We start from the raw sequence: 12,722 nt of genomic DNA, 5'->3' as shown, positions 1-12,722 counted from the left end.
TAAAATTCTACATGAATAACCCTTGTTAGCTCAAAGCATGAAACAGTATATGGGAAGAGAAAGGTAAGACTGCAATATCATGAAGAAATGTTACACATCTTGGTGAAAACGTTGAGAGGTACGCCTCTGGTTATGGTTCATTTTATGTATGAGTTGATAATGTTTAATTATTGTGATTGTTCTGCAGCGGGTTTTACACATCTTACACCTAATCATTGCACAGCAAATTCCACTAAATGAGTCAGAACTGTGTTTGCTTTTTTTAAAGCAGCAGAACATAACATTAGACAGATAATAAATCCATAATATTTAATATTTAAAATGGTTAAACAAGGCACATGTCCTGCTGTGTATGAAATATCTGGCAGAGTCTTTATCATTGTGATAAAATACTGATGATCTGTTTTTAGGTCAGAGACTGCAGCAGTATCATCCAAAAGAAAATCTGCAGCTGTGTGCTCAGCCGGAAAAAGACTCTGACAAGTTTCATGTCCCTCCTGTATCCCAACGTCACTCAGGACTTAACTCCAGCCAGACCACTGAAGGTGGCAATAAAACATGTCAGATGCATCATTTAAAGAGCCTGCAGAAGTGTGCTCAGATGGTGAAGGACTCTGACAAGCATCATCTCCCTTCTGTACCACAGCTGCAGACAGGATATAAATGGAAGAAGAGCTCTGAATGTGACCGTGAAACACGTCAGGTACAACACTCAAAAAACCTGCAGCAGTGTGCTCAGATGGTGAAGGGCTCTGACAAGCATTGTCTCACTTCTGTACCCCAGCTTCAGACAAGATCTAACTGCAGCAAGAGCTCTGAATGTGACCGTGAAACACGTCGGATACAACAGTCAACACAGAACCTGCAGCAGTGTGCTCAGATGGTGAAGGGCTCTGACAAGCATTGTCTCACTTCTGTACCACAGCTTCAGACAGGATATAACTGTAGCAAGAGCTCTGAATGTGACAGTAAAACACGTCTGGTACAACACTCAACAGAGAACATGCAGCAGTGTGCTCAGATGGTGAAGGGCACTGACAAGCATCATCTTCCTTCTGTACCCCAGCTTCAGACAGGCTCTAACTGCAGCAAGAGCTCTGAATGTGACCGTGAAACACGTCGGGTACAACACTCAACAAAGAACCTGCGTGCTCAGACAGTAAAGGGCAACAAAAAGCTTTGTCTCCCTCCTGTATCCCAGCTTCACTCAGGACTTAACTGCCCCCGGGCAGGAGAGAACCCATTTAAATGTACTGAATGCAGTAAATATTTTCCATGCCGCAGTAGCTTGAACTACCATCGGAACATTCACCCCGGGGTAAAACCACATAAATGTGCTAACTGCAATAAGTGTTTTTCAGACAAGGGTCAGCTGAAACGTCATATGCTCATTCACACAGGAGAGAAATCATATAAATGCACTGAATGCAACAGGTGTTTTTCACAGAACAGTGCTTTGATAAAACATCAAACCACTCACTCAGGGGCGAAGCCCTATAAATGTTCTGAATGTAATAAATGTTTTTCACGTAATAGTAGCCTGAAACACCATCAGACCATTCACACCGGTGTAAAGCCGTATCAGTGTGCTGAATGCAGTAAGGGTTTTTCAGAGAAAAGTCAGCTAAAACGTCATCAACTTGTACACACAGGGGAGAAAAAATATACGTGTGCTGAATGCAATAAGGTTTTTTCAGAGAAAAGCCAGCTGACTCGGCATCAATTTATTCACACAGGGAAGAAATCCTATAAATGCAGTGAATGCAATAAGTGTTTTTCATATGAATGTCAGCTGAAATGTCATCAATTTATTCACACAGGGGAGAAGCCATATAAATGCACTGAATGCAGTAAGGGTTTCTTACAGCACAGGGGTTTGATAATGCATCAAACTACTCACACAGGGGAGAAGCCATTTAAATGTACTGAATGCAGTAAGTGTTTTTCACAACAAAGTACTTTGAAATCACATCAAACCATACACACAGGAGAGAGGCCATACAAATGCCCTGAATGCAGTGAGTGTTTTTCTTACAGAAGTCAGTTGAAACGCCATCAACAAACTCATACAGGAGTGACCTCCTGTCATAGAAGGAACAAGTAGTCCACACAAACTGATAGGCCAAATAACAGATCTAGACATGATAAAGTGGATTGCTGACGATAAAGAAGTTATGTATCATCACTATTGTGCAACAAGCCCAGAATTTCCAGACAGAGGATATATAGCAAAAGTAAAAGAAAGAAAAACAGTTGCACAAGAAAAAATGTTAAAAGCAACAGGTTCAGAGGTTCAAGGAAAACATGTTCAAGCTGAAAACACATTGGGCCACCTGGAAAAATAATTAACAGAGACCATGAGAAAAGATAAAGCACAAGACCAGAGGTTTCGGAAAGGAAAAAACAAGAGACCTGGAGACAGGAAAGAAAAAGAGATCTTTTAATATGCAATAGTTATGCAGAGAAGATAGCCAAACAAATCAATACAAACAAAAAAAAAAAACAGATCTAAAGATGTTTGAAGAGAAATATAGGCAAAAAAGGAGGTTTAGCAAGATAGAAATTAAGCAAATAGAAATTGAAATGATAGCCCATCTGTGAAGTGAAGGGCTAAATGTGGATACTCCAACACAAGAAGTGTTGTAACATGATGGAAACTGGGCCTCCTGATGGGGGGAGCAGTGGGTGGAGCAGCATGCTTCTGAAGATGATATGCTGCAGGAATATATTCTGGAGCCTTCTGTAAGAAACACATCAAAGTCCAGCAGAAGTTCTGCAGCAGTGGAAGGAGCAGAAACTGTGGCAACTCTGAACCAGGTAATGGTACAGCATGATGGACCAGCTGAGCCCCAAAGGGGATGAAGCAAGATGCTTTTGAAGAGGATACTTCACAGGAAGATGTTCTGGAAACTTCTGTAGAAGACTTTCAGGAAACAGAGCAAAGAAGATGCTCTCATTCCAGAAGAAAATGAAAAAATGGAAGGCATGTTTTATTTAACAGAGATGGATAAACATACTGAAATAGATTAAATAAATAAGTAAGACACAAGCTGTTAGACAACAGGAAAAAGAGATGAACACAGTAGTCAGGACAATTGAGATAAACCCATGCGATATAATGGAAAACATAGGGTCTAGTACTATGTAGCTAAGCTAATAATAATAAAGTGTGACCATAAAAATGTAGAATAACAAAGAATAAGCAACAATTATGTCCCTATGATGCACTAAATAGAGTGAACTGTAAAGCAACTAAAACAAGAAGTATCACCGTTGGAGGAAAGTAGAAAAAGGGAACAATCAGATCCTAAGAAAGATGGATATGGTAAAAATAACACACAGTATTAAAACAGACCAGGCTATTTCCACTAATAAACTAAAAATATCACCACGAGAAGAAGAAAACAGTAGATATGTAGATAAATATAAAGGAAAAATACAAAATATGCAATTCATTGATGACCCATAAAGGTTTTATAGAGAACTGGGGAACATAGTAAAAGGAAGAGAAACACCACCAAAAAAGAAGAAAAAAGTACAATTCATAGAGGCATTTATGAAGACCCTGTCAAACATAACAAAAATGCTCAATGGATAAAAGAGTTAAAAGAAAACGTAGGGAGCTCCAATGCAAACAATAAGAAATGGGATGAGGTAACAGCCGGAAAAATCAAGACAAAATTAAAGAAAGGCTCCTAAGTGGAAAATCCCAGGCCCAGATGCAGCATCTACCTTTTGGCTAAAAGTATTAATATCTTTAAAGAAAAGATTTAGGCCTGAGTAAGATTTGCTTTCTTGCTTATCCTGAACAGACATCCACCTTGTTAACAGGTAAAATGAAAATTATCCTTAAGGATGAACTTGTAAACCATCCTAAGAACTATCTATAGACCAATAATCTGTCTTCTGACAGTTATGTAAATTATATATTGGAATTGATGCAGAAAGCATCTATATCCATGTAGAAAAAAAATCAGTCATGGCAACAGAACAAAATATGAAAAGAAAGTTGTATGGCACAAATGATCATCTATTGTGAAACAAACCATAACAAAAAAGCTGTAAAAAAGGTTAACTGTCTATGTATGGCATAGATAGATTCCAAAATGCATTTAACAACCTCCCACATTCATGGATAAGGGAATGCTTACAAATGTATAAGACACTGCCTATACTGACCAATTACATTGCAATGACTGTAAGTCCTGACAATGAGTAAAATTATTATCCTAGGGTTAAAAGTTCAAAAGTGGGGTGCATTCCAGGGTGATTGTTTGGTACTAATGCTGTTTTGTTTTGCCCTTAACCATTAAGCTGTTTACTTAATAGATCAGGCTATGGTACTAAAAAAAATGTTTAAAGACATCTAATCAAATTTTTGTGGATAATTTAAAAAATGTAGTTCATTAGATGATTATCTGAAAGTACAACTACAAATGGTTAAACCTTTCTCTGATGATACAGGAACGGCATTTGGTCTTGATAATGTGTAAAAGCAAGACTGCAGGATAAAGAAAATATTAACCTTTGACAGAAATGTAAAACAAAAAAACTTGAGCAGAAAGGAGTTTAGAAATATATGGGAATAGATGAAAGGTCAGCAATAAAATATGAAAGAACAAATTGGAAAAAAACCTTAGTAAGGAATACATCAGAAGATTAAAGCTAGTACTGAAAATTATCTGACATGTAGAAATAAAGTTCAAGCTATGCATCAATTTGCTCTTCCTATTCTAAGTCACATTTTTTGTGACTGACTGCCCCCCCCCAAAAAAATTAGACACAAAGTTCAAATGGTACATAAAAACTGTGCATAACCAAGATTATATATTCCTCTCTCTGATGGAGGTATAGGCTTGCTTGAAACTAAGTGTATAGAGCTGCAGTTGTGAGACTACATACATATTTGTTATTTGCTGACATCATCAGATTCCAAATATAGTGAAAGTTCTAAAGCATGAAGAGAAGTCTATGATGACATATTTGCTTAGTTTAGCAGAAGCATTTCAGAGCAAATTGGGAATGGAAATCAAACCATAGGTAGACAAAAGTCATAAAGCAACTGTGAGTGCCAAACACCAAATAAATTGTATAAGGAAAAGGATCAGAAGAGAAGGAATGAAAATCCGAAAATTTATAAATATACTCAAAGTATAGAGAAAGTCTGCCCCAACCTCATGTTGACTAAGAATTGACACAGGAATTAAGTAGAGGTGAAATTAAACCAATAGATGAACGCTAATACTGGCATCTCAAGATAGTGAGCCATATACTCTTTGGTTTACAAAGTCAATTGAAAAAGTAGGAGAAACAGATGAATTTAAGGTCTGTAAAACTGGAAAAAGTTGCACATCTTGCTGCTCAGTGTGATATGCTTATGGGTGAGGATCTGGGTACTGAAAGGTACAGTAATGTGGCAAGAATGATGAACTAGGGATTGTACAAACCTTAAATATAGAAGCTGCTTTGAAGCATCGGCAACATGAACCTCAAAGCATTATGACAGTGATGAAGTTTATATCAGACAGGATCACCCCATTACCAACAGTTGAAAACATAGATGCAAAAAAAAACACAGTACTTCAAATTAAAAGATAAAAGTAGCAGTGATCATTAAAATAGCAAAACAAAGATTATAGTGTCTTGCATAAAAAGATACACAAAGTCATAAAATGCCAGGATATGTCAGAAGAAACTAGAGCAATGAGGAATAGAGATACCAAGACCATTCTAATTGTGGTATGAGCAATGGGATTAATAAATGTAGAATTTACAAACATTTTGAAATATGCTACCAATACAAGTAACCATATATGAAATACAAAAGGATACAGTTCTGGGAACATTGCAGGTGCTGCGAAGAGCACTGCTGGCTAACATCAAAGACTAAAACAATACTAATTTCATGAACTGTAATCATACCCTGACTTAGTAATGGGGTCCATTCCTGTCACAGTATTAGATATGTAAACTTTTGAAATTAAAAATAAAAAAACAAGATGTGATTCATTCCCATCACGGTATCAGATACCCAAAGCATTTTGTAAAAATTAAAAGTGGGAGAAACCATATAAATGCACTGACTATAGTGTTTCTCACAGCACAGTACTTTGAAAACATGTCAAACTGTTTGCACAGGTCAGAAGGTACTTTTTTTGACTTAGGAATGGGGTCCATTCCCATCATGGTATTAGAAACGCAAAAGATTTGGAGGAATTAAAAAAAGTGAGAGGGTAAAACCAATAGCAGACAGCCTGTATACTGAAAGTCATAATAATATGGCAAGACTGTTATATTAAGGATTGTGCAAATATTACAATATATTGAAATAGCTGAGAAGCATTGGAAACATGAGCCACAATGCATTATAAAGAATTAAGATGTTTATATCATATGGGATCACCCATTCCCAACAGTTTAAAAATATATGACATGGGATCACCCATTCCCAACAGTTTAAAAATATATCACACGGGATCACCCATTCCCAACAGTTTAAAAATATATCACATGGGATCACCCATTCCCAACAGTTTAAAATAGATGTGAAAATACAGATGAAGTAGTCTATAAGAAGAAGACAAAATCAGCATTGATCATTGAAATTGCTACACCCAGTTATTACACTGTCTTATGTACAGAAACACACAAAGTCATAAAATACTAGGATTTGCAGGCAAAACTGGGTGCAGTGTGGAAGAAGGATACCCAGATAGTAGTAGGGGCAATGGACCTCATAAAAATGAATTGACAGTTATATTTAGATATGTTTCTGATACATGTAACTCCAAAAGAAAAACAGGAGGAGTCAGTCCTGGACACATTGCGGGTGCTGCATACAGCACTTTCAGGTAACATCAAAGATTGAAACAATGCTAATTTCATGAACTTTAATCCTGCTTTGACTTAGGAATGGGGTCCATTCCTGTCACAGTACTAGAACCCCAAAGATTGGAGAAATTAAACCTAACAAAAGTAGTATTTCTGCAAACAAAACTAACGTGAAAAAAGTCACCCTGGGAAAAGAGCATGATGTAGAACCATTTGAACAAGAGACTATATAACTATCTTGGAACAGATAAAGGGACAGCAATAAAGCATGAGAAAAATGAGAACAAAGCTTAGTAAGAAATATTTTAAAAAACTAAAACGGACATTAAAAACTGCTTTAATATGCAAGAATACAGATCAAACTGAAGTTGGCTTCCTGTTGCAGCTTTGGTGTGATTGACTGGTCTCAAAAAGTGTACGTTTTCTTGTTTTCCTGTCCAGATGATGTTATTCATGCTTATAAAATGGTATATAAAACACAGAGTATGGCCCATCTACATATTTCTTGGTCTGAATAGGGTATGGTCTTCCTTAGAAAATGACTATATTTATAGGTCTACATTTGAGGAACTGCATTCATATTTGTTGACATCAGATCCAAATTATACTGAAAATTCTAAACAATGATGAAAGAAAGTCTAAGACAAAACCTTTGCTGACATTACCAGAAATACTTAGGAAAGGAGTAGGAATGGAAATCAAACCAGATATAGATAAAAAAGGGTGGCAAAAGAAAGTGCGGAATGAATATAAATATGACCAGAGAGAAAAGAGGAAAAAATCTGGAAAACACAGGCAATAATGTCCTGTGTCCTGAGAGAAACAAAGTCCTAAAATATCAGGATATTCAATCAGAAATATGGGATGATAATGCCCACATAGTTTCAAAAGTAGCATGAGTAACAAGGTTAATAAAAATAGTTTTCAAGTACAGTTAAATATGTTACTAATAAGATCAAGTCTGGTATGTTGCAGGTGTTGAGAAGAGCATTACTACCATCCGACAAAGACTCGAACATTACTAATTTCACAAACTTCATCCTTAAACAGACTCAGGAATGGCCTCTATTCCAGTCTTCTTAAAAATCCTAAGCACTCTGATAAATTATAAAATGGGAGAAACCATATAAATATGCTAAATGCAGTAAGTGTTTTCTACATAAGTTTGATTTTCTAAACTATTCAAAGATTCCGATTAGCAGTCCAGATAGAGAGAGAGAGATGAAATCTGCAAGTAAGGGGTCAGTCAGAAAAGAAGAGAAAGCTTGCTGAACATAAGGTCATTCTCAAGCCTTACTGAATGCTTTCACATGATATACCATGTGGTTTGCAGAATTGCAGCAGTACAACTCTGATGTGTGTATATGGCAAAATATACAAGAGAAAATAACAAGGGTGATGACGTACATTGGTTCCAGGATAAAAAAATATACATCCTTGTTACAGGCACTGGGCTCACAAGTAGAAAAATAGATTATTCAGAGTACTCTAAAGATGGAAATCTTCTTTTCACAGGACAGTGCCATACTGTATCCACACTGCAGTGCACAAAATCCATCCAATGCTGTTAAACCATATCCAAATCCTATAATAATCCCACAAACAGCCAATGTCATCCATTGAGTTTCTAGACATGTAGGGAATAGAAGAAGACTTCATCCTTTCTTACTCATCACACACACACTGGCAGACAATTTATAGTCACCAGTCCAAGTGCCACATGTCCACGTCTTTGGAATGTAGAAGGAAAGCCGTATCCTGAGGCAAAACCCACGTGGACACAGGCAGGAAATGCAAACTCTACACAAAAGGCATCTGAACCAAGAACTAAACCAGAAACTCTCCTGCTATGAGGTGGCGATAACACTCGCTGTCCACCCAATAAGTGTAGTCAGTATTATTCAAAAACATTAAGTAAGAAGCAGGTAGAGGATGTGAACAAATTAGGATAAAAGCAAAACCATGCGTTGCTTCTCTTGTGCAATAAGTCTGACATTTCCACATAAAAGTTATTCTGCAAGAATAAGAAAGGAATTAGAAGATAGTAAAATACTTCCACCAGAAAAAAATAATGGCCTTAGAAAGCTTCAAATAAAATTGTGATGGACCATGTCAGAACAAAGTAAGATATAGATAAAATGGTGTGTGGTCAGGTTTTAAAAAGATGGACGTGTTGAAAAAAGTGCAAGGGCAAAAAAAAAAAAAACAGAATATATTTAAATCTAAGCATAAGCATGGAATTGGTAGAGAAGACAAGACTTGATATCGTGACGTATGTACACAAAAAAGAAAACCAAAGATGATTGTATTAAACAGTACGACTGTTACAGCTTCAATGACATTTGAAGGCAAGTATACAAGATGTGGCAAATTTTTGTAAAGAAAAAAGTATCACAATAATGGAACATAGTAAAAAGGACAGAGTTCCATGATCTGAGATGATAATAAAAAGAAAGTGAGGACATTGTTCATTTGATAAGTGAAGGGTTTAATGTAAAACCTCTGTTACAGGCAACCTCCCCACATGAGAAGCAAATAAATGTTTAGGAACTGGCATAAGAGAAAAACAGGACATTCCTCCTAAATATGTACCACAAAATAACCTTTCAAAGCCTTTATTAGCAGAACTGGTTGAAAGGCAAATTACAGTTATGCAGTGGAGGACAAGTATCACACAGAGAGCCAAAAGTAAATGTCTACCTAAGAACAGAATGCTCTGAGGGAAGAGCTGCCTGCCATCATAGAAATGTAGCCAAGTGCTTGTCCACACAAGCCCATGAAAGCAAGAATACAACTGCTGGAGATTGCCATTTGAATCAACATGAAGTTATAGCATACAAAACATTTTAATACATAAATGTGTTATAAATATATATATGTGTGTGTGTGTGTGTGTGTGTGTGTGTGTGTGTGTGTGTGTGTATATATATATATATATATATATATATATATATATATATATATATATATATATATGTGTGTGTGTATATATATATATATATATATATATATATATATATATAAAATAGAAATGTATGTGATAAGAAAAGGCTACCACAGATATATAAGGCACAATGTTAATTGGGTGGCGAAAGCCAGGGTACCTTTTTGGCTAAGATTATATAGGCCTTAGGGCTAATAGCCTAGTACCTACCTATGAACCTATAAAAGATTGATGAAACAGAGGAACACAGTAACTGAAACCATTAAGACAGACCCAAATGAAAAAATCCATGTAAAAAATTGCAGTTTGTTAAGACAGTTCTTCTTTTCAAGAACAGAAAATCCTACAGTAATTCTAGATACTGGTGTTATTGAGCTGGATAATGTAGCCAACCACTATGAATTTGGGGTTTGACATTATTTTGTAAGAAGAGCTAGAATAATTTGTTATAGGGCCAATGAAGAAACAAGGAACATTCTATTCAGAGAAACAGGCCTGATTTTATAAAAAGCTGCGGATTTGTTCATAGTCAATTAAATTACTATTACACAGTTGACAGCAGCACAGGATGATTAAAATAATGTGTTTATGATAAAATGTGATTCAAATACTATGGAAAAGATAAAGATGAGAAATAAGGGCAACATTTGTTGTGAAAACAACGCATATGAAAAACTCCACAAGAGGACCTAAGATGGAGGACAGAGTGATTACATAATTTGAATTAAGACTAGTAAAAAATATAAATATGACAGGAGAAAGTGCCCTGCATTTTATCAAGTGTGTAAAACCTGTAATAGAATTATTATGTTGTTAAATATAAATATAAAAAACACCAAAACCAGCATACAGCTATGATGGGTATTTTGAAAGCAAAATGTGAAAAATTCTAATACCCTAAAATCTAAAACTGCATATAAAGCAGTAGCCCATGGGTGTAATGCTGACATTTTGAAAGAAATACTGAGAATTATGGGATGGAATGTAGGATTTAAAAGAGGCACAGATTAAGAGAGTAACATCTTGTCAGATGATACCTTTAAACAGCTCTGGTCAGATGGCTCTTAAGATAGGGCTGTGTACATTTGTTAACTATTCTGGTTACTGGGTGGTACCATTAGGTCAAAATAATCTACTGATGTAATGTAAAAAAATCATAAGTATTGACTTTCAAATAAATGCATTTAAAACAATATACTTTGTTAACATTTTAGGTGACATGCTTGTTAAAATCTAGGAATAAAAAAAAAATTGCACTGTTATAAGACTAAAACCACATATTCAGAGAAAGCTGTTGGGGCAAAATGTAGCCTGCAAATGGAACTATGATCAGAAAAAGAGATGTCCATCATGCTAGTGATGCAGTAATATTTATAACTTATGCAAATCAGGCTTACATCAACCGAACTGGCCTAACACCAACGTTCTACATACTTCAGGGCAGAAAGTGATGTCGTTTGTATCCACTGTATTAAAAAAAAAAATTGCTGCATCTTAGATGAAATGGGCACTCGCTTCCACAGCCTTCGGGTCTTATTTTGCCACACTTGTGTGTGCATTTCTTTGTGTAAATTTGTGGTCAACTGTTTCAGCAAATGACCCCAGAGTTTCTGTTGAGTTACTGCAAACAATACGTGCCCTTTTAGGAAAATGTGTCTCTTGTCTTTTTTTTTTTTTTTTTTAAACCCCTTTGGCTATTTATGGCTGTTGTGGAAGTAGATGTCAGTCAGAATAGTATGTCAGCTGTGATCCTACATGAGAATAGACATGATGTTTTTCAAATTAATCACTTTTGCAGATGTGACCTTTAAGAATTCAGCCAAGGTCTGTCATTTGGCTGGACTTCCAGATCTCTGGATCACTCCACTACTCCTGTCCAGATACATTGTGCCATTCCTGTTATAAAGGAGGGTACTGGACCATACCATCATTAGTTCTTTAAGGAGGGTACTGGACCATACCATCATTAGTTCTTGCTTCCTTTCCTCAGTTCAGTTACATTTGATGTTCATACTATATTTACCACTTCAGTGCTCAACACTAGGATATCTTGAATGCAGGAAGAGTAGTGGCCATGTCAACGTCCAGAGCAGTACCTCATCCCATTGTGCTTGGTCAAATCTATCCCACTTTGATGTCAAGATATCAGTGGTGTAAGAGGGGCATTGCCTGGCACCATCTTAAGATATTTCTTATTGCAGTTTTAGCTGAGGGTGCATGCTACACAAATCATCTTCATTCATGCAGTGTGGCTTTCTTCCTAGATGAGTACCTCATAGAGGATTTTCTTTTTCTATCTGGTGCTCCAAGTAGCCAATAAAGAGTAACGTGTGATAGCATTTCAGGTGGGGAAATTGTTTTTAAAATAAACTGCACATTTTGTGATAAACAGATACTTCATGATTTGCATTAATGTTGTCTTTTTGTCTTGGCCCAGAGCTTGATATCAATGGCAGTTTGTACTGTGCTAGGTTTACCTTGTGAACATTCTACAAGGGAGTTTTTGTCTCTGTGTAAATATGTAGGTCTTAAGAGAGTTCAATTCTAGTCTAGTGCATTGGCCAAGTACTGTAGCAATGACACTCTGAAGCACAAGCAGTCATGTGAATCACTTGAGATAAAGTTTTGTGAAACCAAGAATAGTTTAACCAATGCCATCAACTTCCTTATGTCAGTAAGATTTTTTCAAAGCCCCTGACTTCGGAGTCAGATTTGACTAAGACCTCTGGTGTGAATGATTTGCAGGTCACCACACTTTTGGATACTAGCATGTTCTCGAGACCAAAGCCATTGAAATGCTGACCAACTCAGATGTCTGTTTTAGGGCCCTTGTTCCCGCTTTATGGTTAGTCAAGGGATGGATTGTATCTATTTGATCCTACTTCACTAGAAGGTTCCCAGAGATTGTGTTGAAGTTTTGGCCACCTACCAATAAAGAGAAATGATA

At 36.3% G+C, this 12,722-nt stretch overlaps 1 protein-coding gene across 1 annotated transcript in view; it reads left to right on the top strand.

Annotated features, from left to right (window-relative positions):
* LOC122814461 (zinc finger protein 850-like) overlaps positions 1-5,894 on the top strand; it is a 402,252-nt gene extending 396,358 nt beyond the window's left edge. Inside the window, exon 9 of the mRNA XM_044087041.1 lies at positions 411-5,894. Coding sequence (XP_043942976.1) covers positions 411-2,104 — 1,694 coding nt within the window. The 3' untranslated portion in view covers positions 2,105-5,894. The remainder of the gene's footprint in view (positions 1-410) is intronic.
* Positions 5,895-12,722: the final 6,828 nt, after the last annotated feature.

This window comes from Protopterus annectens, chromosome 10.part0 (genome assembly GCF_019279795.1).
Source record: "Protopterus annectens isolate FY-2018-M chromosome 10.part0, PAN1.0, whole genome shotgun sequence".
Taxonomy (NCBI): Eukaryota; Metazoa; Chordata; order Ceratodontiformes; family Protopteridae; genus Protopterus; species Protopterus annectens.
Note: the sequence above shows the minus strand (reverse complement) of the source record. Positions and strands in the feature narration are given on the sequence as shown.